This window comes from Verticillium dahliae, genomic scaffold (assembly GCF_000150675.1).
Source record: "Verticillium dahliae VdLs.17 supercont1.16 genomic scaffold, whole genome shotgun sequence".
NCBI classification, from domain to species: Eukaryota; Fungi; Ascomycota; class Sordariomycetes; order Glomerellales; family Plectosphaerellaceae; genus Verticillium; species Verticillium dahliae.
The window spans coordinates 68961-94415 of record NW_009276935.1 but is presented as its reverse complement, the minus strand read 5'-3'; the positions used below and the strand labels follow the sequence as shown (position 1 = coordinate 94415).

The following is a 25455-nucleotide window of genomic DNA, read 5'->3' as shown; positions in this document are numbered from 1 at the left end:
ACTCAGACCTTCAGTGCCCACTGCCAACATGCCCCTACGAAGCGCGGAATAGGTGCTGGAACTGCTGCTGGTGCGGCAAGGGCTGGAACATTGGAGGAAGGTGCAGTTGCATTATGATCAGCGAGGGCAATGAGTATCGCTGCGAGCATATTTGCTGCTCGGCCTGTACTGCGGCCCCATTGAACTGCTAGAGATTTGCTAGATTGGACAAAGTGTTTCGTAAAATAGAAGCTAGGCACATGAATTATACGAAATGTTTGTAGTGATAGCCGGCATACAATCCTTTTTCCAACGGGGAACACGGAAAATGCATCAATCCAATCTTGGGAGCCTCGTTAATCCATGCTCGACGCGAATCTAAGTCGTGACGGACGGCAGGACAGGTGCCAAAGGAGTGTCCTGGTTAGCACCGCCTACCGAACGAGAGACTGGAAGCCACATCGCGAGTATCAGGGCTGAATTATCGAAGACAGAGCGAGGGCTTAAAGTCGAAGGTATAAGGGAGCCAAACGAAGGCTGAGCTTTGAGGTCTTCCAAGGCCTCGTAGAGAGACTTAGTGGTTAAGACCTCTGGTTTCTTCATAATCGTGAGAATTCCAATCAACTTGGCGTCCGGCTGATAGAAAAGCCAGATACCTGCAGCTCCTCGAGCCTTGGCAGCTTCTCGGAGGCTCGGATAAACGCCCCGAAGTTCTTCCTCAACATTGTCTCCGTCGTACTCCCATCGTTGAAAGCGGGTGAAACCATGAGTTTCGGGCAAAAAGAACTGGCAGGCACCAGAAACACGCCAGATCCAACGGTCAACCTTCTGAAATATGTTGGAGGACCAGAACTTCTGCGGCGGGTCGCCCGTCTCGAAGACGTTCGTCGTCCAGTCGTCATAGTCCAAGGCATCGTCCCAGGTGTCGAATAGATAGCGTCCGCCAACGACAGCCTGACCAGTGACACTGTGAGGCTGGTAAGGGACGTACTTGATGTACATGCCCTTCCGAGTGTCCATCTGACGACGTGCGAACTCTTGCTGACTGACGGCAGTAGTGAGATCGATGCCGTCGGCCAGAATAATGTCAGAGGTAAAAGCGGCCCGAGCAGCGATTTCGCCAACTTTATATCCTTCGATTACAGACATTGTTGTGTGTGAATGTGATATTGAAGATATCCAAGGTTGTTTGTGGTCCTGTCGAAGGCTGCTCCAACATTGAGGGAAATGTTGACTGCGAACAATCTAGGCGCGGAGGAGGCCCTGCTCTTGATAAATGAAGATTCTTTAGATCGTCACTGTAAACGCTGTCATCTCACGTCAGGCCACATTGAAGCTGACATTGTGAGCTAGTAGTCGCTTGTCTCCCTCCAGCACAGCTGAATACTTAAGGTTTAGTCGGCCAAATTCCATGAGCCGGCCGGCTGAGCTCAGCCCTCTCTCTTCCCGATCACAATGATTGTACATCGTGGAAACTTCAGGTCTTTCGCAATTTGTGCAAGCATTTATTAAGCTACTGGAAGCTCAGAACAATGATGCGGCCGTGCATGACGACCCTCCCAAAATTCACTCGTGACTTCAATCCATGTCCACAAGAATCAAGGCGAACCGGAAGCTGGTCAACGAGATGCAAGAGCTAGACACTTACTTGGCGAGGATTCCATCCGATGCATGCCGCTTCCCCGCAGCTGACCACCTGTGTCGCGAATGGAGGATGCAGCTCAAGGCAGGATCTGATTCGGCGGCGAAAGCTCCACGCCTCCATGGGGGCTGATGGTCAACGGCCGAGTCTACTTTACCGTATTCAAAACAAAGAAGTATCTAGCATACTGGACTTTACAAGGCTATCGTTCCGTCCAATCGGCCACACTTGGCCAACCCATTGGATTTCTGGGGTGGCATGGCCGCAGACCGCAGATCGACCAGCGTCGCTTGTGTCGCTGGATCTACAACCGTTGACTCAAGTTGCCAGGGGCGTTGAGTGGCTGAATATTAGGGTGAAGCCTCCTCCAGTCAAGCCTGTCCTCTTCTTGTGTCTCAAGATCGAACGGCCTCACTTCTTAAAATACACTGGACCGGCTGACTGGAGGGCACAGAAATGATTCCACTCTTGTACGACAGCGTGCACTTTCGCTCCGCGAACCAGCCAGTTGGACCAATATATCGACGTTCCACGGAAGATGCGGGCAGCCACCGGGGATGAGGTTCCAGATGAGCGGGCGTCAGCATTTTCCTCTTCAGCTCCAGCCACGTCCGGACGCCAGGTGCGTCGCACAAAGATTACCTCCTTACGGTCCAGTTACTTGCCGAGGTGGGGGAGGAGGTGGGGAGATGTTCCAGATACGTGAACTACGAGACCCGGATACTGTGGTTATTCATGTTGCTCAATGGCCTTCGGTGCAGCGCCGGGTGGGGAACGTCTTCGCACAAGGCCAATATCGAAACCCGAGACATTGAGAGCCTTTCTGGTCTGCTGGGTCCAGGAGATGCATCGAGGAGAGAACTTTGGCCACTAGGTCCTGCATAGATCATTCCCGTCAGAGCGAGAAACTGCACTGTGCTCGATGAGAGAGGAAAGACAGAGAGATCGGCTCTTACCTCCTCGATCATGTCGGAGATGGTTGGCGTGCTTTGCATGTTGAGATGAGGTTGGGGGCGTGTTGGAGGCTGTTGTTTCGGCCGGGGATTGGCCTCATCTGTGATGAAGGATGAGAATCAAAGGAATAGTGATCGGTAATGTTCATCTGGGCTGAAATGCTTTCGGTATTGCAGAATCTTTTGACAGAACTACTCGACCACCCTTTTCTGTATAAGATTGGTCGAGATCGCTGTTGAAGAATTGGACGGTTCTGTAGCAGAATCTCTTCGTTGGCGTAGTCCTCTAGCACGCTCTGCAGAAGCTGCTTGACCAGCACTAAACCATCCTCATTTCATCGTCAGGTTGTATACACAGAGGTGGCGTCATATTGAACCTGCTTCTCTAACCTACGACCCGACGAGAAGTCCAATACACACCAACCGCCAAGATGTGTCATGGACATCCTCGCCATCACCCTTGCTCCCACACCTCGGTCAACTGGCATTATTGCCCAGCGGCTATCATTGACCTCGACACTGGCATCGAGACACCATGTTCGCACTTGAGCTACGCCGCAGCCCAGCCATCAAATACGGACTGTGCGCTACAAAACTGCCACTACAAGGCCATGGGCGGAAGCTGGTCATGCTGCCAGTGTCAACAAACATCCAACAAGCTTGGGTGGTGCACCAACATCATCTGGAAGGCGTCGGACGACCCTGTCGACGTCCCGAGAGCGGCGTATCGACAGGAGCCTTGTGCTCATGGGTGTTGCGAGAGATGCAGCAGATCCAGTGAGCAACCCCCGACTCCCCATCTGAAGTATCAAAGAAATGCGTGCTCAAGACTGACGTGCCATGGTTTCAGCTGCCACATGCGCCACTTCGCCCGGAATGACATTCCCCGAATTGCGCAAGGGTACGGCGAGCCGCAAGTTCGGCTTCCATCCGGCGCCGCGATCGTCGCACCGGCGTGGGTCGGCGTTTTCCCTCCTCGGAGGATTCCCGCCCGTCAGCGAAGAGGAGATGGAGCTTGAAGCCGCCGGTTCCGAGGCATCAGGGTATGGCTCGTCGACCGCGCCTACCAAATCGCAGTGCTCGAGAACATCGTCTTCGTCTACGAGCGCGAGCAGCGTCGAGTCATCACACTACGAGGAGCTTGACAGGGGCGTCGTCGGGGTGGCTGCTGGGCAGCGGAAACACAGAAGCTCGGGGTCCTCTGGGAAGGGACACGTGGGCAAAAAGCACAAGACTCGGGCCTGTTAGTGAATGGCTCGGTCTGCTTTTGGATTGATTGCGCTGTTGGTTCCAGAAATCAAGGAGCTGAAATAGGCCTGTCTTCTTTGGAAGATTCTGGCATCAGGAGTCCGGAGATGTGTCCACCCTGGGAGGGTCGTTCTGAGGGTTTCTGAGTGAGCCTTTTTTTTCTGGACGAAAAACACATGCATCAATTGATGCACAGCTGTACTGTAGCATACCTGTCCCATGTGGGACAAGAGACAGACCCTTGCTGACTGGGTGTGCCGTTTGGGACGAATTAATTCGTCCTGTTGTTGGAATGTACAAAACACTGAAAGACATCGTGACCAGACTATCGGAAATGAGACATGGCCCTGGATGCCAGAGAACCAACTGCAGACCGCTAGCCCAAGTAACCCTGCATGAGGACTAAGCGATACGGAATACGGTGGTGGACTGTTCAAGATTGTGGACTTCGTTAGACAAGTTTGTTTTCCCTTGTTCTCAAGCTCCATGAGTAGAAGCAAGTTTTGAGTAGTTGACGGCACGTTGACGCTGGTTTCGTTTCTTTTTGGGGGGCCAAAGTCTCTTGATGGAGGGGATTACTAGTGGCGTCAGATCCGACCAGAAATAGATCGGTTCGACCGCCTTTGCCGTCCTCCCGTGGGCTTTTGGTGGGAGGATGGATGATCCTCGATACGATCGGCCCTTCGGGTTCGCCTAGAAGACAAAGAAACTCGGTCCAGCCGGCTGGTCCGGCCTCGACTTAGCGGTCACTTCAGCGGCTTGGCCCCAACTCTGGGGCCACCCTACGTAAACCAAGCCTGCCAAGAGGATCTAAGTGCCTGGAGCACCTTGTTCAGCAGTGAACGGGACACCGTCAGCCCTATTACGCTTTGGATACCCCCAGCGACACTTGGGTCTGGCTCTTGGCAACTATCATGCTGACCTCCCACGTCGGCCTGGGCATACCAGGAGCTGTTCCTCCATCCATTCCTCTCTCAAGTCTCCCGGGATGCCGAGCTACGAGTCATCTCTGACGACAGACCGCCAAGACATCTCCCGCCAACAAATCCACAGGGGTCCGTGACCACGCCGCCCGCCGTCTAGGCACACATGGCCGAGCGCATAGCGCGATTGAAGGTGGTTAAGAAGTGACGATTGCCCAGTTTTTGTGGCAAGTCAAGCTTGAGACTGGAGCTGTGACGCCGACGCTGTGCAACGAGATGACGACAAGAGACAAAAGAGATGCTCTTCATATAGTCTTGACAGTGTAGAGATCGCCCATCCTCGCCCGACCACTGGAGCCTCCTTACGAAACGCAAAGCCAACGGCTCGGTGCCATTCCACATCCCGGTCGCAATCGCCATGCGGGCCCCACGCTTGATCACCACAGCTTCCGCGCTGGTCATGGCGCTGGCCAGCACCGATTACAGCATTCACACAAATCTGTCTGTGTCTCTGCCGTTGGAATATACGTCGGCCCCGACCGGTGAGGTCGTCAAGGAGAACACGGAGCTTCGAATTCTTTGTGTCGGCGATTCGATTACTGTCGGTGACGGGAGCAGCGATTGGAATGGCTACAGGGGCGAGTTGAAGGCGCTCTTGTCTGGTACGTCAACGCACAGAGCTCCGGTCGGCATGTGAAGTCGAAATAAAATACTAATGGTGATCAGAAAGTAATGAACTTTTCTTCGCCGGTGATCAGCAGAGGGGGACTCTTCCAGATGGATACTTTGTGCGTTCGCAGCCCCCATCAATGGCATCCCGTTTGGCGTCAACCAGGCAACTAACTGCGACAGGCTGCTTGGGGCGGACAGACGATTCAGTACATGGACGAACACGTTGGGCCGTCGCTCGAACAGCGCCCGAACATCATCCTACTGCATGCCGGCACCAACGACATGAGCGCGCGGCCCGAACGCTCTGTTCAGGGCAATGATCCCACGGGAGCCGCGAACAGACTCGGCGTGCTGATCGACCAGATGGCCAAGGCTTGCCCTGACGCTGTCATCATCGTCGCCATCATCATTAGCTCATGCGACGAGGAGAGACGAGAGCGCGAGAGCAAATTTCAGTCGCTCATCCCCGGTGTCGTCAAGGAGCGCATCGACACCGGCAAGCATGTCCTGGTCGCAGACTTTACGACTATAACAGGCGACTACCTCCGTAAGGACTGCATCCATCCCAACAATAACGGCTACAAGGAAATGGGACGATACTGGTATGATTTCCTCACACAGGTGCCCAAGTCTTGGATCCAGGCGCCGATAGGGGGCGACCCGGAGCAACCCGAGCGGGGGCCTCTTGTAGGTCCTCCGACGGATCCTGACGATGAGGATCATAAAGACGGCGCCGGCAGTTTCGGCACCCAGCTCGGATTCTTGACTGGTCTGGCCTCGATGGTGGTGTTTTGGCATACTGTATTTTGATGGATGGCCGGCCTTCTTTGCATCAGCGATAGCTCCATGATGATACCCCCAATTGACGACTTGCGATTGCAAGCAACAACTTCGCAACCTGCCAAGCACTGAAACCGATTGCAAGAACCCCTTTAGCCTAAGCCGATGCCGCACGATGCCTCGCCTTTGTACCCTTATCAGACCACTGTCTTCGTCAACATCCCTTGGCCCCACGCCTCAGAAGACCAACCGGAGGCTGCACCGATCCCGGAATGTGCGGGATTTCCCTTTGGCCCGCGTTGAGCCGCGTCTTCGTGATGTGTTTCCGTTGGGACGAACGGGGCAGATCTCAGGGCCCAGCTGCATTAGTTTCCTAACGAAAGGCAGGCCGAGATTTTACCCCTCAAACCTTCAACCCCTCTTCTGGAGCTATATCTTGGGTCGTGTTCCCCCACCATCTACGGAGCTTGAATTCTGCCCTGAAGCTCTTAAACCATACATTCACCACTTGAATCAGCATCAATCCTTCAGAACTTTACAACCCAATCGACTACGTACTCGGTACGGTGACCTTGTGGTCAAAGAAACATGAAATCTTTCATCATGGAACCATCTCCAGATCGAGGTAAAGTTGGTTAAGAATGCATCCGGGTGTTCGGCTGTCTCGCCGTGTCCTGCTCCCTCAGTTGGTGGCGAACTCCCATCCTTCTCGAGACCAGGCACAGCAGGCAGTCGATCTGAGAAATACCGGCGAACTTGATCTGGATAATACCAGCGAAAGGACATGCTTCTTTAGACTCCCCTTTATCCCCCATGCCTTTGCCCGACGGTGTTGAACTAACCCCCGCAGCGTCACGCCCGATCTTCCATCATGTCGACTGATAAGATCACCTTCCTTGCCAACTGGTAAGAGGACTCGGGCCTTCGTGATGCCGTGGGCTGCCCGTTGACCGTGCGTTTTTACAAAGGCACGCCACCCCCTACCATGCACCACTGTACCTGGCGCAGGCCAAGGGCTACTTCAAGGACGAGGGCATCAAGGTCGCTCTCCTCGAGCCCAACGACCCCAGCGTGAGTTGTCTGAATCAGTTTCACGGCGTTTGACAGTGCGCTAATCATGGTTCGCCTGTAGGATGTCACCGAAATCATCGGCACCGGCAAGGTCGACCTTGGTTTCAAGGCCATGATTCACACTCTCGCCGTAAGCTTTCATGCCTGTTCCGATTCTGACCCTCCATATCTGACACAGCCCCCTACCAGGCCAAGGCTCGCGACTTCCCCGTCGTCTCCATCGGCAGTCTCCTCGACGAGCCCTTCACCGGCGTCGTGTACCTCAAGGACTCGGGCATCACGACCGACTTCCGCTCCCTCAAGGGCAAGCGCATCGGCTACGTCGGCGAGTTCGGCAAGATCCAGATCGACGAGCTGACGTCGCACTACGGCATGTCGCCCGAGGACTACACGGCCGTGCGGTGCGGCATGAACGTCTCCAAGGCCATCATCCGCGGCGACATTGACGCCGGCATCGGCCTGGAGAACGTCCAGATGGTCGAGCTCGAGGAGTGGCTCGCCGGCCAGGGCCGCCCCAAGTCGGACGTGCAGATGCTGCGCATCGACGAGCTCGCCGAGCTCGGCTGCTGCTGCTTCTGCTCCATCCTCTACATCGGCAATGAGAAATTCATCGCCGAGAACCCGGAGCGCGTGCGCGCCTTCATGCGCGCCGTCAAGCGCGCGACCGACTTCGTCCTCGCCGCGCCCGAGGCCGCGTGGGCCGAGTACGTCGACTTCAAGCCCGTCATGGGCTCGGACCTCAACCGCAAGATCTTTGAGCGCAGCTACGCCTACTTCTCCAAGGACCTGCAGAACGTGCGCCGCGACTGGGACAAGGTCACGCGCTACGGCAAGCGCCTCGGCGTGCTGAGCGAGAGCTTCGAGCCCAACTACACCAACGAGTTCCTCGGCTGGAAGCTCGAAGGCGAGTCGAGCGATCCCACCGGCGACCAGAAGCGCATGGTCGAGCTGCAGAAGGACGTGGCCTGCTGCGGCGGCTTCCGCAGGCTGCCCATTGAGATCGCTGCCGTCAAGGCCTAAAGAACGGGATGGAGTCGCCGTCCCGCTGCTCGCTTGATCTGGGGACAGTCGCTCGCTTCTTCTTCGTCACTTGCAGATCTTGCCTTGCGCTACAGATAGCGTCCTTCTGAGAAGAGGATGTTGAATGCCAATACACGATGAGGCCCACTCTTGACACGCATTGGTGATGTTGAACCAGGTGATTGTGATGAATTCGTGAGGTTGACGATTGCGGACTTGGAAGTGGCGGACTTGGAAGTGAGGAACTGCCTGACCTTCATGTTATACCCAGGCATACTTAAACATGACGACAACATTTGTGATGCTGTGTTCCCTGCCATCCAACCTTGATAGCACGACCAACAGTCGTCACTAAGCTGGATGACTACTTCCGTAGATACTTCAACGCCATGCTCTTAAGTCCCACGACTTATTGACGCAAATAACCCTCCAATAACAACTTCACGAACGCGTCAAAAACGGCCCGCGGCACTCACCGAAACGCCATGGCGTGAACACAAGCGATGCAACATGGCCAGGGCAAAGTATGTTCTTTTGAAGATATATACGTCAATCGTGTCGGATGCTTCCGAAATATGTACAAGAAGTTCCAGCACTAGTGCTGTCTCAGCTCCAATCTATCCAGCCGCCCGTCAAGCAGGGCAGGGCAACCGCAATTTGTTTTTTCCTGTTCGTCTGTCCGTCTGTCAAAGCGGAACCTTAGACGCGAGAATCAACCGCTTAGAAAGAGGGGTTGGCGTTGCGCAGAAGCTGCTCGAAGTAGGCCTGGAACCAGGTACCGGCCTCGGGAGCACTGTGTCACTGTCAGCAACATGGTTCATTGTCAAGATACTGGGGCATCAGGAAACTCACGGCTTCATGGACGAGGCGCTGCCGCAGAAGTGGTCGTACCGGACAGCGGTGGTGTCGCTGGTACCGTCGGCCTCACCACCGGGCTTGACCCAGACGAAGGCGTCAACGTCGGGGTGGCCGGTGTTGGAGGTGGGGCGCAGGCCGAAGCCGGTGCCGAGGGCGTTGCACCAGTGTCCCCACTCCTGCTGGCCGGTGGGCTGCTTGCCGGAGCGGCCCTGGTCGATGATGAACTTGGCGTCCCAGCCGTTCTGGCGGAGGAGGGGAGCGAAGGCATCGACGTAATGCTTCTCGTCGTAGTTGGGGTTGGCTGGCAGGCACTGTGTTAGCTGAGGGTGCTTCAATGGCCAGCAAAGATCCTAAACTCACGGCTGGTGTAGGGGGCGGGGCTGGTGGCGTTCCAAGCGTTGTAGTTGGAGACGTTGGTGGCGAGGCCACGGAGGGACTTGGGCCTGCCGGCTTCCTTGTAGATGTCGGTGAAGATGGTGGCGGCCGGGCCAATGTTGGCGGGCCAGCCGAGCCAGCCAGCGTGGCCGGCATCGAGGTACTGGGCAACGTGGGGAAGGTCAAGCTGCTGGACGGCGTACTTGGTGCACTCCTTGTAGGCGGCGGCAGCGTTGGAGCACTTGGCGACACCCATGTTGGTGACCATGTTGGCGAGCGAATCGGGCTCTGTTGACTGGTTAGCTTCACATCACACTCAGCTGTAGTTTTGCACGTGGACACATACCAATGACAAGCAGGGTGCGGATGTCGTTGTACTTCAGGAGGACGGCGCGGATCGAGTCAATGTAGGCCTTGTACTTGTTGATACCGTCGTTGGCGATGGACAGCTCACCGTTGGAGGCGGCGGCGGCGCAGTCACGGTCAGGCAGGTTGTAGACGACGAAGATACCGGCGTAGTTGCCACCGGCGGCGTTGGCGCGGCGGATGTCGGCGAGGGCGCCGTCGATCAGGGGAACCTTGGCGGTGGTGTCCCTACGGAGTGTGAGTCAAGAAACACAAAGACAGGCAAATATCAAACAGAGAGCAACTTACATCCACTGGAAGGTGGGGACATCGGCGACCTTGGCGGCGGCGGTGGCCAGGGGACCGCTCAGGCTGGGAACGGCGAGGGAGGAGACCTCAGACCGGTAGTAGGCGTTGGCCCACTGGTTGACGCCGGCGAAGGGGTTGCCGGTGTAGGTGGCGCCGCCCGGGGGGGGAGCGACGGTGGTGCCGGGAGGAGGGGCAACAGTGGTCGTGGGGGGGTTCACGACGGTGGTGGAGCGGACAGAGGAGGTGGTGGCGGGACGGGTGGAAGAGGCAGCGGTGGTGGCCGGGCGAGTGGTGGTGACGGCCGGGGGAGGAGCGGCGCCGGGCAGGCACTGGCTGTACCAGGCGTTCTGAAGCTGGCACGTGGTGCCGGAAGGGCAGCAGGTAGGGCCGGACCAGCCTTGGCCACCGCACTGGCCCCTGAGAAAAGGTGGTTAGATATGACCGTCTTGTTGGGCCTTGCGGGCAAAAAAGTACTCACCACTGGGAGGCGCAGGCCTGGCGCTCCTCGAGAGGGGCAGCGAAAGCCGCGGTGCTCAGGAGAGCAGCGGAGAGGAAGAGACGTCCAGCCATTGTGAGAGTAGAGAACGCAAGTCGCAAGAGAGATGATGGGGCTGAGGGCAAGAGAAGAGTTCGTAACAAGACGACCGAGATGCCACCGTCTTATACCAGCTCGTGAGGGTTTGCTTCCCCTTTGCTTTAGCTCGAGCCAAGCCTTTGGTCGACGGAATCACGGGAAACTTTACATATTGAGCTCGACCTGGAATTAGAGCTTCTCCACGATGGCGGAGACGGGGAATAGACATTGTCTGGGGTTCCTGGCTCCATCGAGACAAGCGGAGGGGACCCGAAGAGCCGAGAACGGCATATGGCCCATGGGGTCTGGAGGCGGCATGCGTGCCTGGTGTCGCTCACGGGCGTGGCGGCGAACATGCCGAGCCGTCACGCAGAGCCAGACTCCCAAGTGCGAAGGCATAGGCGGAAGCCAAGGCACACGGGTACTGTATAGAGACAGTCGAAGGTGGGTGAGGTGAGGCAGATCCCAGGGGCAACCTTGCGCAGGTGGCCGGGTGCTGACCCCCAAAGCGAAGCGCAGCCCCGTTCTTCAGGGTCGGGTTGCAATATCAGACATGGCGTCTCGAGACAGCTGCCAACCAAGGAACGGCCAAGCGCTGCGTAGGCTAGGCCGGAGCTTTGGTGTAGTTCGGAGGCATGGCTCCTCCGATTTCCAGATTGGGAAGGGCTCCATGATCCCCGGGGCGCTTCGTATGTGGGGTATAATGAGGTTGTCAGGGGTTGTACTCTGGGTGTGTGAGGGGTAAGAGGGCTCAGATGAGGCTTTAGGCTGGTGTCGTACACGGTACACATTCAAGCGAAGAGAAACACGCTCAATCATGGCCTCGGAAGTGTCGTCCGACGGTGCGTGGCGACGATGTGAGGGGCGACAGCAATCAGGCTTCAGGTTTGAGGCCTCGACATTGGTTCACCGAGTACCGACTCAGCCGATCAGTGGCGTACGGTTGGATCTCGGGATAATAACCAACAGCATAGGCAGAGGTACAGAACATATGAAGTCGATATTGCAAACCGGAGGCGTGGGAGGAAACTCGGCAGGGAGAGTGTTTGCCCCTGCAATCAAAGGGGCACAAGCCACTAGGCCACTCCACCCACCACGGTTCTCTGAGGCAATCAAGAGGCATCGGCAGCACCGACAAGCTTCGATCGCCGCATGTTCAACTCTCTTGGACGACGGCGATCGACGGACGGACCGGACCCTGAATAACAACGGACGCTGGTGGTTGTGGCCATCATGGACAGGAGCCTGCCACTTTGCCTTCTCAGGAAAACGCGATATCCAGCAGAAGCTGAGCGTGTCGGAAATAGCCCATGGCGCAATTGACAGCGAGCGGTTGAGAGGCAACTTAGCCCTTCCTGGAATCGTGCATTGAGAGGCTCCGTGTCCGATGCAGCAGGAAATTCGCCGCGATGCCTGTTCCGATGGGCGTGATGATCTGCGTCGTCTGTCAGCAGACAACAGGACAGACGGCTGTTCGTCCCGACTCAGCGGCCGGGCAATGATGAGACAATGGTCTCCCCGTCGTCTTGGTCACATGCCAGGTCAGGCTGTCGAGTCAAGGTCCCCCTGCTCAGTCTCTGGAGGTGCTGGTGCAGGTTGGGACGGCGAAGGCTTCACTTTACCAGATCCCACAAGAGCTGGTCTGTGCAGGGCCTTGGTCACGTGAGCCTGTGTCAGATCCACATTGGCTGAACACCGGGTCTGAGCTATCTCTCACCGCCTGCTTCATACTCCCTCAGGGTCGCGGCAGAATTTCCCCTGACCGAGTTCCCCGCCAGGAGCTCCAGCACGGCGACACGATGGATCACGACCCTCATCGTCGCCGAGCCCAAAGCCGCAGGCCCCCGATCCGATTCATAGTCACGCCCCCGCCCCTCCGGCTCCTCCGACAAGATGCTGTCCGGCATCCTCGTCTTCAACCAGAAAGGCGAGAACCTCATCTTCCGTGCCTTCCGCAACGACTGCCGCCCGCGCCTCGCCGACGTCTTCCGCATCCAGGTCATCTCCAACGCCCAGGTCCGCTCGCCCATCCTGACGCTCGGGAGCACCACCTTCAGCCATGTCAAGCACGAGAACATCTACCTGGTGGCCGTCACCAAGAGCAACGCGAATGCGGCGCTCGTGTTTGAGTTTCTGTATCGCTTGATCGCTCTGGGCCGCGGCTACTTTGGCAAGTTTGACGAGGAGGCTGTCAAGAACAACTTTGTGCTGGTCTACGAGCTTCTAGACGGTAAGCCCATGCGCATCCGTCGACTCGATGCAAGGCAAAGTAATTCCGGACTGACGAGAACGGTTCGCGCACACAGAGATCATCGACTTTGGCTACCCGCAGAACACGGAGACGGACACGCTGAAAATGTACATCACGACCGAGGGCGTCAAGTCGGAGCGCGCGGCCGAGGACTCGGCCAAGATCACCATGCAGGCGACGGGCGCGCTCTCGTGGCGCAAGGCCGACGTCAAGTACCGCAAGAACGAGGCCTTTGTCGACGTCATCGAGGACGTCAACCTCCTCATGTCGGCGACGGGCGCCGTGCTGCGCGCCGACGTCACGGGCCAGATTGTCATGCGCGCCTACCTCTCGGGCACGCCCGAGTGCAAGTTTGGCCTCAACGACCGCCTGCTGCTCGACAACGACGGCCTGCTGTCGCTGCCCTCGGGCAACCGCATGGGGTCCAAGGCCACCAAGGCCGCCGCCGGCAGCGTCACGCTCGAGGACTGCCAGTTCCACCAGTGCGTCAAGCTCGGCAAGTTCGACAGCGACCGCATCATCTCGTTTGTGCCGCCCGACGGCGAGTTTGAGCTCATGCGCTACCGCGCCACCGAAAACGTCAACCTGCCCTTCAAGGTCCACGCCATTGTCAACGAGGTCGGCCGCACAAAGGTCGAGTACAGCATCTCCATCAAGGCCAACTTTGGCTCCAAGCTCTTCGCCACCAACGTCGTCGTCCGCATCCCCACCCCGCTCAACACGGCCAAGATCACCGAGCGCTGCACCCAGGGCAAGGCCCGCTACGAGCCCTCCGACAACGTCATCGTCTGGAAGATCGGCCGCTTCGCCGGCCAGAGCGAGTTCGTCCTCAGCGCCGAGGCCTCGCTGTCGAGCATGACCAACCAGCGCGCCTGGAGCCGCCCGCCCCTGAGCCTCAACTTTAGCCTCCTCATGTTCACGAGCAGCGGCCTGCTGGTCCGCTACCTCAAGGTCTTTGAGAAGAGCAACTACTCGAGCGTCAAGTGGGTGCGGTACATGACGCGGGCCGGGTCTTACGAGATACGGTTCTGAGCCGGATGCGCGGATGCGAAGCGGAGCCCGCAGGCAGGGGGGGTTTAACGACGTGACGGAGGCGTGTTTGTCGATTGGTGTATCACATAGCATTGTTTGGCGTAACGGGGATTTCTGGCAGCCGGCGCTGCCCCCAAAATATACCGACGGTTTCAATCTCGCAGTCCCTGTCCCAGGGCTGGATGTGAAGCAGTACAGCTCAACGGCCGACAGATGCGATTCGCCAACAGGGGTCCATTGGCTGTACTCGATCTCATATTCGGGTCTTTTTTCACCATTCCTAGCGCTTACACAACAGCTCTACATGCCATTACTTCTGATTACAATTCGACCGTATGTCCACAGCAATTCTCATGCAAACTTTTCCGTTGTTCACCATCACACGGCCATGGCGTAGTCCTGGGTCCATCGCTCCTGAACATTCCACGCAGAAAGTTCAGATCTTGTATCGGTAGCCCGGATGCAGCCATCCAAGCTGCAGTTCGTACTGCTCCTTCGTCTGCCCAGCAGCGACCCATCGCGCCTCGTCAAGGCGGTGATCCCGCTCACCTCGATCGCGCTTGTGATTCTCAGAGCGCATCCAGAGGGGCGTGATGATACCAATGGCTAGCAAGCCTGTTAGGCAGCCAAGATTGATAGCGTGGCCCCTGACATAACTGTTCCTGTTAGCGGGGTTCCACGACTGCTCGAGGTGCACTTACGCTGGTGCTTCGGTCTTGATGTACGTGAAGGAAGCAAGGAATGCAGCGAGGTTTCCAACAGTCAGAACGAACCCTAATGCGATCGCACGAACGTAGTGAGGCCTTGCGTTGATTGTCATCCACGTCAACGCCAGCGGAGGCAGCGCATTCACTGACATGGCAACGAAGAACGTGCCGGTATACTGAACAGGCGCTGAAACATTCATAGGTCCGCGGCCCGTCTGTCCACCAACAAGCAGCAGAATGAAGCCGATGATGCCAAGGATGCAGCACACATTCAGAGGAAGTGCGGTACGTCTGATGCGGCGGCTCCAGTAGCAGATGCCCAGGGTGAAGAGGAAGCCGACAAAGTTGGGAGGCACTGTCATGAGGCTGGCTTGAAGCGATTTGAAGCCCATAGTTTGGATGATTGTCGGAAGGAATAGGGCGTATGAGTAGATGGCTTCGATGGAGAAGAAGGCTCCGATGCTCATGATAAGGGTCATGAAGTTGAAGATGGCACGCTTGACCGTCTTGAACTGCAGATGGTCTTTTGCTGGCTTCTCGTCAGGGTTGACTGTCGATCGGAAGTCTGCATCGTTGGCAACGAACACGTTCGAGTAGTATTGGCGGTCCTGGCTGTGCATACGACGCAAGGCAAGGGTACGTTCCCGGTCGGTGAGGAAGCTGGTGTCGCGGGGCGTATTCGGGAGGAAGCAGTAGGAGACGATACCGAGGATGACGGTGAGGACGCCTTCGACGAAGAAAATCCACGGCCAGCCGTTGTAGCCGCTGAGTCTCACGCGACCAAGCCCGCCGGCGAGCAGGCCACCAACCGAGCCAGCGAGAGGGGCGCTCGAGTAAAAGATGCCGACCCGTGAGATCAGCTCGTCCGGAGTGTAGAAGAAGCCCAAGTATATAAGAACGCCGCCCATGAAGCTGCTTTCGGCAAGGCCTAGGAAGACGCGGGTGACGCAAAGGCCGGCGAAGCTGGTTACAAAGCCGGTGAGGGTAGTAACGATTCCCCAAGAGACAATGAGCAGAGGCAGCCAGTTGCCGCCTCCGACATGGCGTAGAGCGAGATTGCCAGGGATGTTGAAAAGGATGTTCAGGATGAAGAACAGCATCAGGGCTATGTTGAATTGGACTGATGTCAACCCGAGGTCCTCTTCAAGTCCATTGATCCTAGCAAGGGCGATGTTGGCTTTGTCGAGAAAAAAAAAGAGGAAAGTAGTAAAACAAACGGGCATCAAACGTATGTCGTACTTGCGGACAAGCGATTTTCGGAGGGCTTCGGCCGTGGCAGCGACTGCGTCGTCTGTGACGAGAACTCCAGCAAGAGACTGATCGAGGTGCCTGTTCCGATCCGCCTCGCGGCTGGACTTGGGGTTCACCTCGCCATCGGTCAGAGGAGGAACGGCAGCAGCATCACTACTGCTACTTTTGTCACTCTTAGGAGCATCTGCGCCGTCGGGAATGCCTTTCTCTGTCGACATGGTGGTAGCGATGATGATCGGGATGCTACGACAGTTCGTTCGGCGATTGCCTCTTGAGAAATAAGTATGATCGTGGCAGTCCGTATCAGATGAGAACGGGTTGAGATAAAGTGCCTAGTCTTGTGTCTCCGTAGAATATGTCGCGTTGCGGCCCAGGTTTGTGTCAAGAGGAAGGAAGACGGACGGCGTTCAGCGCGTGGTGAGTCTGGTCCGATCGAAGGGTCACAACATCAGGCGCTCAACCCGATTGCTGCCCCCTCTAGTTCTGGCTCCTGCTTGTCCTACGATATTTTCTTGGCATTGGATCGTTCCTACCTCTTGCCTGCAGTTGGCATACGGCAAGTACTCATCCCACTTCCCCTGGTTCCTTCCTCCATAGCACATCCTTGATAAACACCCCGGCAGTGGGCGTTGACCGTCATGAAGTCTGTTGGCATTGATGAGGTTTCTTGAGAAATTCCAGTCTGCAATTCTCATGTGGACTGCTCAAGTTCAGTTTGTGAAGTAGGTATTGGTTGGTGTTGGACAAAGCACTCGTCGGGATCCTGGCGAACGCATCATGGCAGGTTGGCTCGGTGCTCCTCGTCTTACTTTTTCCCACAGTCGCCATCCTCTGCCTAGTAGAACATGAAGCATTCATCTAAATATGCCCTCGGATTTCCAGAAGCACAATCATTATTCTAGAAAAAATCACCAAGATCAACCCCAAGACCACATCTCTCAAAGGACTGTCTGTCCCCATGTTAGCGGCTCTTCGCAGTCATACCCCTGGCAGCTTCCCAAGCACAGCATCGGGCCCTCAGAAATCGATCGAGTTCGTACAATAACATGGCTAGGCCCGGCTGCTTGCATCCCTCGCTCAAGGGGGGGTCGAACCAGACAGAGGACACGAGGTGGTACGACGCTTGGCGAGGAAGCTGTGCGGCCTGAGAGCTTGGGCATCGTCGAGAGATAGCTGGCAAGCCTCTACACTATGGAGGACGCAGTGCAGTTCTCGCAGTCGAAGGCACTTGGTTCAACACCTCTCTTACAAGGCGAGCAACATCGGAACCGATTGTTTGCCTCCGATCAATAGACCTCAGCACTTCTGTCACTCTCCTCGGTCCTCATCGGCTGGCGACCTTCCCCCATTCTCCCCGGAGTCGAAATCGGGGAAGACAATATCTCTCACAACGTACCACGAAAGTGTGCCTATCTCTCTCAGACATGGTACGCCAGCGAATTGGCAAACTGATCGCCAGTAAAAAGCATATTCGTTCGTGACCACGTTTCCTTGACAGGCCTCTCATTCAAGGTCATGAGGAATCTTCCGATGATAGTACACAGCAGCTTCGTGTGCAACGGGAGACATTTGTACAGTCGTGGAGGCTCGGGACGACGCGGTAGGATTGGCGGGCTTCAGCTGTGATGAGACATGCTGTGGGAAGATGCCTTACCGCTGGCAAGAGAGACTTTCAGGCACATCAGCGTCATTCACGATAATTGATCGGCTTTGATAACCTGGTTTATCGAGGTACCTGTAGTCTTTTCGTATTCTTCCAAAGGTCTCACATCCTGCAATACCGACCTTAACTACTACTCTGGGGTATCAAGCCTCCTGATGCATCGCTAGCAGTAGAACAAAATAAAATCCGCCCAGTTCGGATGACTTTGAGTCATGGGTCCTTCACCAAACGGCCCCTCTTCCTCTCAACATGTCCATGATCTGCTGCTCCTTTCTCGACAGCTAAGCGGTCCTAGAGCCAACCTCGTCATCAGCCATCCATTCCTCCATGAGGATGACCTGGTTCAACGGTGTTTCCTTCGCTTCTCTTCCTCGGGTCATGCCGTTGACGCAATACGCTGTGCTCACCAGGTGCTCGGCTCGTTCCACCTCTTCGGCGTGGTTCTTCATGGCGCGGCGTACCCAGCGCTTGTCGGAAAGGGGAAGGCGGAAGCGCCTCTTGAACTCGTCGGTATCTTCAAGCTCAGAGCGAGCCATCTCGAGAACTGCCTGGACAAACTTCGGCGGATTCATGGCTCTAATTTCTGCGCAAAAGTTAGAGTCGGAATCAGGGAGACCGATCTCGACAGATGGTAACTTACCAGCCTGCTCCTTCAATGAACCCTGTTCAGCTGCTTGGTGAGGATCGAAGGGACTGCGGGCTGATGCTCCATCATAATGAAGTGAGATTTGACCATCGGCGTCAAGAGGCAAGTCGACGCATTCTTTCTTCACCGGGCTTACAAGATCCCGGATCTCGATCGTTGTTTCGGTGCTGGAGGGCTCGCTGGTAGAGGGAGTTTCCCCCATGTTGAGGTCCTCGTCAGACGTGACCTCTTCCTCCTCATTCTCGTCATCGTCTTCCGAATCTTTGTTATGGTGACTTTCAAATGTGTTTTCATACTCAATGTCACCAAGCTCGGTATCGTGCTTCTCGCGGATCTCTTCTACCGCGATGTTCCTACTGTCGCTGCTGGTGTGGTATGCCGCAAAGATGGCCTCGTTTGTCTTTTCAGTCTCGTGGATCTTGTTGGCGCCTTCGTCGACCTCATCTGGCCAGCCGTCCTCGGCTGCAGCCCACCCTGAAGGCGACGCGTCGGGCACGAAGAGATACTCAGACTTCTCTGGCTCATCTACCTCCATGTTGCAGGCGAACCTATCTTCCCAGCCTTCAACATGATTCTCTCGCATCGTCACGGCCTCTTCCATATCATCTGCCCAGTCGAATCCTGTCGTTCCGACAGGCTGAGTACTGAGCTTCTTCAGAATGTCATCTCGGATCTTGGCGGCAGCAGCAGCCTGTCTCTTCTGGCGCGCAACGGCGGCTGACCTGTGCTCCACGAGGCGCTCAATTCCAGCTCGTACATTGTGACGGTTCACTCGGTAAGCTCGGGTGTCGGTGAACACACGGTCCTCGTACGGCAACGTCTTAAGGTTGTTCTCCTCGTGGCCCTTGAGGAGTTGGCGCCAGACACTGTAATAATTCATGGCGTTGTGGTGGTCGCTGGCCTCTTCAGGGGTATCGAAGAGGTCAAAGATGGCAATTTCGGCGACGCTCGGTTGCTCCGCCATTGCTTCGCGCGCAAAGAAAGTCTGGTCGATGCGGCACGGTTTGTATGGAGCTGCTGAGGCGATGGGAGGGCGAGGCCGACGTCCTGAACCGCAGGCTGAATATAACTGCGGCTGCGCGGAAGTGACAGAGAAGTTGTGCCAGGTATGTAGCCGAAGCTTGTAACGAATGCTCGCAGCTTCGAGTTACAAGAAGTGAAGACTTAAATGGCAAAAGCGTATGATGTGGTACGAATGGTTTGGAATTGACCCCGGGCCAGAGCGTTGACCGCGAGGGTCCTGAGGAGGATATTCGATTTCAAATCCAGTGAATGTCAAAGAAACTGAATCAATAGGTCGTGTTCCATTCATACTGGCTGCTCTTGCCTTCCCAAATGCCTGGTGGTACTGGGGATGAGGCTTCCCCAATCGCGACTTCCTCCGTCATTGCGATTCGCCCTAGACACTTGTCCGTTCGAGCAAGGAGCGTGAACATACCATCCCAGCAGCCAAGAAGCAGCTTAAGTACCTGGGGTTGCTACATTTCAGGAGAAGGATAATTGCCCGCCCACAACAATCAAGGTGAGGTGGGTAGGTCTCTAAAGCCAGTCGCCCGCAGCCAAACTTTGCATCGCTTGTTGCTTAGATGCGGTTGACGTATGCTTAGCAAACGATTTCCAGATATCTCGAGAACCATCTTTCGCTTTCCGGGTTGCTGCGACGGCCTAGGCCACTCCAGCAGCTTCGCATCGTGAAGTGATTGGGTGATGTGATCACCTGACGTGGCTCTGCTTCGTCTCCAGGTCGTCAGTGAGACCACTCAAGATTTGGGCAACAGCTCAGTGGGCTCCACGTGACCTAGAAGACTGGTCATATGACCAAATGGATGGGCCCACCAAGTTTATCACAACAATACCAAGTTGGCTGCATGTCTGCGGCCCTCCAAATCATCGGTTGCTGGTGTTTGTGGTCCATGTGCTTGGTTTGGCAACATGGATTAGAACGTTGATTTTATGGTCGATATCAATTGATTGTTTCACATGGCCTCGGCTCCCACGAAATCAGTCAACATTTAATGTTTCCAACAAGCGTGCAGCACAAACCAGCGACCGCTGCTGGAATAACTCGCTCAGCGAAGCTTCTTCGGATGTAGGTACAACATGGTCTCCAGAAGAGAATTTAATCATCTCGAATCATGATGCACCAACTGTGCACTCACCAATTTGCCTCCGGCCAAATCGACGCAGTCACTTGGTGATGGATGTTGAAAATAACGCCACACCAAGAACCGGAATACTCCAAAGCATATCAGACAAAAGAAATCATCTCTACAAGGTATCAAGGCTCATATACAAACACCCCATCACGTCCTCCTCCTCCTTTTCCTCCATTGCCATCCCCTACATCGCCTGCCCAGGCGCGACCGTACTCCTTTCCGACCTCATCTCGAACCACATGGTCTTCCGAATACCACTCTCCGGCCGCCCTTCCCTGTGCTCCTCCTCATCCTCGCCCCTGCCCTGCCCCGTCAGCGGCCGCAGGATATACTCCTCGCTGTCCCCGCGCGCGGCACGCACGAACGCCGCGGGTTTGCCGTCGCCCTTTTCGAGGTCGCCGCCGCGCGTGGGCATCGGCTCGAGCGGAACGTCTGGCGCGCCCTGGGGCTGTTCGGATGCGGACGTCGCGTTGGACGGTGACGTCTTGGCCGTTGTGCCGAGGACGGAGGGGAAGAGGTAGGCGAGGGGCAGGCGACACATGGGCAGGCAGGCGCAGATGATGGCCACGTGAATCTCAATCATTGTCCACAGCGTAGAAGCTATGTCGTCTATGGTTTCACAACGTGTTAGCAACTTGTCGCTTATGCCGGAGCGGGCTGAAGGGGCACGGGGGCACGAACATGTGGAGTCCGGACTGCGGGTGGAAAAGTTGAGAGTTGTCATGCGCAGGATGCTCGTTACCGTGACGAACACGCCGAGGCCGAACACGCCCATGAGGGCCCGCTTGTGGCTGATGGGCAGCTGGCTCTTCCAGATGACTCTCTGGGGCAGCAGGATGATGGCGACGTCTGTTGAGATGGAGAAGATGGCGTTGGCGTACCAGTTGTACGTCAGTGAAATGCACGTCCCCGGAATGGAGCGGTTCCAGGCACGCGGGATGGGCGTGCACTGGAAGATGGAGGACGCTGTCGTGGCGATGCAATAGAGGAGGATGACCGTCAGAAGGGCGATGCAGGTGATGCGAAACGGTCGGTGAAGGTAGAAGAGGCGGAGGTAGAGCAACAGGATAGAAGATTTGGTGAGGTTGATTGTGAGTTTGTAAAAGATTTGAGCAACGTAAAACAGCTACAGCTAATGTTAGTCCATGTTCGCGCGAGAACGTGTTGTAAAGTACAACTGAAGATACCTTCATGGCCATGATGCGGTTGTTCTTCTCAATATTGAAGATGTGCTGGCCAAACCCGTAATGAACCGAGGCCATCATGAGAACCGAAACCGCCATGCAGCAGGTCTACCTCTGTTAGTCCAGTTCGTTGACAACCTCCGAATACACTTACAAACGAGGCTAAGATGGTCCAGTCATCCCACCCAAACCCTGACCGCAGCTTGAGTCTTGACCAGATGCGCACCGTGAAGAAGATAGGCGTCAACACAAAGAAGACCATGCACGGCACTTGCACCATGAGCGCATTGCTCTCTCCGGGAGTATTGCCGGGGGCGCCCATATTGGCTATGTCACTTGTGTGATGTGGCTAGCGAACGCTCGCAGCAGTAGCCTTCTCGACGCTTGGTCGTGGGATGGAGAAGTATGGTCGTACGTCACGCATATCGGAACACACAGGTTACTTGGGGCGGAGACAGCGTTGGATATATGTCCTTCACGACGTACCCTCACATGAAGTCGGGCCCGAGGTGATGGGCCTTGCGGAATGCATGTCGATCCGAGTTTGGCCTGGGGTGCTGGGCGCTTCGAACGGGAGAAGAGGGCCAGCCAGGGTGGCGTGGGAGAAAAGACGTGGGGGAATGAACACCCGGCTTGAGCGGCCTGTCTCAGTCGACACTGGCAAAGAGAGACGAGCGGAGGTTGTCTTTGGACAGCGATATGGGCGAGGGCACTTGATCTCCAGGGCCCAGGTCTGCAGCTGAAGACGTTGTCGATCGGCTGGCTCCGGAGCAGAAGCAATTATGAGGTGGTGATAGTGCACAATATGGTTCGAGGACGCGTAGGGCTTGCTATCTGCCTTCAGATGAGTAGTAAAACGCGCAGCACAGTACCGGCCTAAGAAGCAGACAAATCAAACGGCGACGTTAGTTGACCGGTATTTGCAAGATGGTGTGAGGACGCCAAGACTTGCATTGCTTCTACGGAACATAAGACAACCCATCACATCACATCTCAGCTGTCAGGAACCCGCTGGATCGAGGCCAGTAGCTGGTGCTAGCAGAAAGCTGCCGGCAGATAGCAGTGAAGAATCAAGAGGAAAGACAGATTGTGAGGGATCAGTGGCTGGTTTGTCGGTCAAGGCATTCCTCAGCCGCAGGGAGAAGGACGGCACACTGCCAGCGTGGGACGCCTCGAGGTGGTCGGTCAGTGGGCTTAGCTGGGCCGTCACGTGGATTCGCGTGTCGCGGGCTCAAGAGGAATGAGCAGCAGAGGGATCACTCAACGTGAGAGACCAGTCGCGGGTGAGTTTTCGTCGATCAGGTCGGCAGTGCCACAAGAGGTAGTGGGCGAGGAGAACGAGATGGATGGACAAAACGGGCGATGCAGGCGATGTGGGCAACTGTCTCACCTCGAGCGAAGGCGCCCGCGCCCACTGAACGACAGAGCAAGCTCGAAAAGAGTGCAACATTGCTTCTGGCACAGAACAAGACATGGCGAAGCTACCAATGAACCGGCGTTCAATAGCTTGCCCCCACGTCGCCCAAGTTCATCTCCTCATCGAACGCCCTGTTCTGCTCTTGTTTGCTTGCTGGCCCCCCAAATCAACAACTACAAGCTGAATGAAGACCAGAAATGGCAATTGCGCGATTCCGAGCGAACCGGCCGTGGTCCAGCGCTGCGCAAGCGAAAAAGCAAGCATTCGAGTCACGTTGACCCGAAATCCAGTGTTGGTTGGACAGAATAGCGAGGTGTGCCAGTGATGTCTTATGTTTAGGTTCCGAGTGTTTGGATGTCGTGATGCAACACAGCAAGGGAATGTGGGCGAGACGTCAGGCCTCGGCAAACGAAGGAAGGGATGCCTGCAGCATGCTTTGCATCGACATGAGAGAACGTGAGGTCCACGAGAACCTGCACATTCATCGAGATGTCACTCAGTCATACCCAACGTGTGTGGCAGATGGCAAGTCGATCGGCACAAGGTTATCATCATTTCGTTGACAGGCGTGCTGTGAGGCGTCCATCTACCAACCTTGACTGGGCTTCTCCCCTTTCAGTTCCTACAGGGCCCCCACGAGAGGCCTATACTCTTGGCCGGTGTTAAAGAAGAAAGTACATGCACTGATCAATAGACTAGAGTCCGTGGCCGCGAGAAGAAAGTCGGAATTTGACGAGACCATTTGCGGCGTAGGTCTCCCATCGCTTCTAGACCTGAGAAACTGCGAAAGCCCGGTCGACGTAGTCCTGCAAAGCTGCAGGGGCAACTCCCTGCATTTTCGTCCATCAAATAGGTAGGTAGAGGAGGCCTTTCGACCTGAAAATATGTTTTGTTCTTTCTCCCGAGGCATCAGTGGGCTCGACGCATGAGTGCTGCTTCTGGTAGGCGAATTGACCAGCGACGATTCATCTTGTCTCGATCTATCTGAGAAATCGCCAACACTTTATTGCGAGGTCTCTCTCACGATCCTGTCCTTTCCGAGTTCCTATGTAGGTACCATTACACTTACAAAAGCCAAGCTACACATAGCTGACGACTCAGACAACCTCTATTTCAACATGAAGCTATCCATCCAGTCGATCATAAGGCTGGTGGCCATGGGAGGCGTCGTCACTGGCCTCACCACCAACAGCACACCTGCCGGCGTCATCACGACACCTTCAGACTTGCCGCTGGACCTTAACGGCTCCAATTTTACGTACCCCTATCCCATCAACCTCTACTCCTTCACCTCTCAGTCCGCCACCCTGGAGATGGCCTTCCTTGATGTCCCTCCTCGTCGCCCTCGCCACGGCTACCCCCCGGTAGACCCTCCCGTCGCGCTTCTCCTGCACGGCAAGAACTTCTGTAGCGTGACCTGGCAATCCACAATTCAGACCCTCACCCGCATAGGCTACCGCGTCATCGCCCCGGACCAGATCGGCTTCTGCAAGTCCTCCAAGCCAGACGACTACCAATTCTCGCTGGCCCAGCTGGCCCTCAACACGCGCAACCTGCTCGACGCCCTCGGCATCAAGAGCGTCACCCTCATCGGCCACTCCCTCGGCGGCATGCTGTCGACGCGCTTCACGCTGCTGTACCCAGACCGCGTCGACCGCCTCGTGCTCGTCAACGCCATCGGTCTCGAGGACTACATCGCCGCGGGCGTCCCGTACCCGTCCATCGACGCGAACCTCCAGCAGGAGCGGGCGCAGGACTACGGTGCCATTCGCGCGTACGAGCAGGCCGTCTATTACCTGGGGAAGTGGAAGCCCGCGTACGATGTGTGGGCGCGCATGCTGGCGGATATCTACGTCGGCAGCCGGCGCGAGGCCTTTGTGCGGGCCCAGGCGCGTGTCGTCGACATGGTGTTCACGCAGCCGATCGCAGGGGAGTTTGAGAGAATCGAAGCCAGGACGCTCGTCGTGGTTGGGGAGAAGGATACCACCGCGGTAGGGAAGCCTTCTGCGCCCAAAGAGGTGCAGGCGCGACTTGGGCGGTTTGACGTACTGGGGCGAGAGGTGGCGGGGAGGATCCCGAGGGGGGAGTTTGTCGGATTCAAGGAGCTAGGGCACTCGCCGCAGGTGGAAGATCCGCGGAGGTTCCATAAGGCTTTGCTCAAGTGGCTGGCCAAAGCCTGAATGACGAATATGATGTACGATAGTCTCGAGGGGGGTTACGATAGCACGAAGACCATATGCATGTAACAAGGTCAAAGCGGCTCTACCATGTTAGCATGTCAAACACGGATGGATGGATGGATCATGATGAAGCTTCGGCGGCCGGGCTTGTCGAGAGAAGTCGTCCATTACTTCTAATGCCATGCAATGCAATCCGGAAAGACAAGCAACGCCATCCTC

The 25455-nt window shown here is 56.1% G+C and overlaps 10 protein-coding genes across 10 annotated transcripts; 5 read left to right on the top strand and 5 right to left on the bottom strand.

Annotated features, from left to right (window-relative positions):
- Window positions 1–181: 181 nt before the first annotated feature.
- On the bottom strand, window positions 182–1128 carry VDAG_07214 (uncharacterized protein; the record flags this gene model as incomplete). The annotated part of the gene is made up of 1 exon (XM_009656119.1): window positions 182–1128. One exon carries the CDS (start codon window positions 1126–1128, stop codon window positions 358–360), a length of 771 nt encoding a protein of 256 aa, XP_009654414.1. The 3' UTR covers window positions 182–357.
- Window positions 1129–3005: 1877 nt separating this feature from the next.
- VDAG_07213 (uncharacterized protein) lies at window positions 3006–3719 on the top strand (the record flags this gene model as incomplete). Its single annotated transcript, XM_009656118.1, has 2 exons — window positions 3006–3351; window positions 3652–3719. The coding sequence occupies 2 exons, from the start codon at window positions 3006–3008 to the stop codon at window positions 3717–3719; spliced, it is 414 nt and encodes a 137-aa protein (XP_009654413.1).
- Window positions 3720–5163: 1444 nt separating this feature from the next.
- Window positions 5164–6227, top strand: VDAG_07212 (uncharacterized protein; the record flags this gene model as incomplete). Its single annotated transcript, XM_009656117.1, has 3 exons — window positions 5164–5407; window positions 5472–5533; window positions 5616–6227. The coding sequence occupies 3 exons, from the start codon at window positions 5164–5166 to the stop codon at window positions 6225–6227; spliced, it is 918 nt and encodes a 305-aa protein (XP_009654412.1).
- A 451-nt stretch (window positions 6228–6678) lies between these two features.
- Window positions 6679–8288, top strand: VDAG_07211 (pyrimidine precursor biosynthesis enzyme THI11; the record flags this gene model as incomplete). The annotated part of the gene is made up of 4 exons (XM_009656116.1): window positions 6679–7103; window positions 7166–7268; window positions 7330–7398; window positions 7458–8288. The coding sequence occupies exons 1-4, from the start codon at window positions 7069–7071 to the stop codon at window positions 8286–8288; spliced, it is 1038 nt and encodes a 345-aa protein (XP_009654411.1). The 5' UTR covers window positions 6679–7068.
- Window positions 8289–9008: 720 nt separating this feature from the next.
- Window positions 9009–10745, bottom strand: VDAG_07210 (exoglucanase-6A; the record flags this gene model as incomplete). Its single annotated transcript, XM_009656115.1, has 6 exons — window positions 9009–9081; window positions 9141–9447; window positions 9507–9809; window positions 9868–10115; window positions 10176–10592; window positions 10654–10745. 6 exons carry the CDS (start codon window positions 10743–10745, stop codon window positions 9009–9011), a joined length of 1440 nt encoding a protein of 479 aa, XP_009654410.1.
- A 1897-nt stretch (window positions 10746–12642) lies between these two features.
- VDAG_07209 (AP-2 complex subunit mu-1) lies at window positions 12643–14032 on the top strand (the record flags this gene model as incomplete). The annotated part of the gene is made up of 2 exons (XM_009656114.1): window positions 12643–12979; window positions 13056–14032. 2 exons carry the CDS (start codon window positions 12643–12645, stop codon window positions 14030–14032), a joined length of 1314 nt encoding a protein of 437 aa, XP_009654409.1.
- A 436-nt stretch (window positions 14033–14468) lies between these two features.
- On the bottom strand, window positions 14469–16208 carry VDAG_07208 (uncharacterized protein; the record flags this gene model as incomplete). The annotated part of the gene is made up of 3 exons (XM_009656113.1): window positions 14469–14647; window positions 14734–14747; window positions 14806–16208. 3 exons carry the CDS (start codon window positions 16206–16208, stop codon window positions 14469–14471), a joined length of 1596 nt encoding a protein of 531 aa, XP_009654408.1.
- A 1508-nt stretch (window positions 16209–17716) lies between these two features.
- VDAG_07207 (uncharacterized protein) lies at window positions 17717–19708 on the bottom strand. The gene is made up of 2 exons (XM_009656112.1): window positions 18294–19708; window positions 17717–18236 (listed from the first exon to the last, which is right to left on the bottom strand). Exons 1-2 carry the CDS (start codon window positions 19261–19263, stop codon window positions 17935–17937), a joined length of 1272 nt encoding a protein of 423 aa, XP_009654407.1. The 5' UTR covers window positions 19264–19708; the 3' UTR covers window positions 17717–17934.
- Window positions 19709–20639: 931 nt separating this feature from the next.
- On the bottom strand, window positions 20640–21961 carry VDAG_07206 (uncharacterized protein; the record flags this gene model as incomplete). The annotated part of the gene is made up of 3 exons (XM_009656111.1): window positions 20640–21581; window positions 21643–21747; window positions 21794–21961. The coding sequence occupies 3 exons, from the start codon at window positions 21959–21961 to the stop codon at window positions 20640–20642; spliced, it is 1215 nt and encodes a 404-aa protein (XP_009654406.1).
- Window positions 21962–24174: 2213 nt separating this feature from the next.
- VDAG_07205 (alpha/beta hydrolase) lies at window positions 24175–25236 on the top strand (the record flags this gene model as incomplete). Its single annotated transcript, XM_009656110.1, has 1 exon — window positions 24175–25236. The coding sequence occupies one exon, from the start codon at window positions 24175–24177 to the stop codon at window positions 25234–25236; it is 1062 nt and encodes a 353-aa protein (XP_009654405.1).
- Between the last annotated feature and the right edge of the window lie 219 nt (window positions 25237–25455).

What these genes read in the sequence shown, in the direction of transcription:
- VDAG_07207 (XM_009656112.1), bottom strand. Translation starts at nt 19,263, where the DNA reads ATGGCGGAGCAACCGAGCGTCGCCGAAATTGCCATCTTTGACCTCTTC. An exon ending in TTCATTGAAGGAGCAGGCTG is followed by an intron (nt 18,237 to 18,293) that starts GTAAGTTACCAT and finishes ACTTTTGCGCAG; the next exon opens with AAATTAGAGCCATGAATCCG.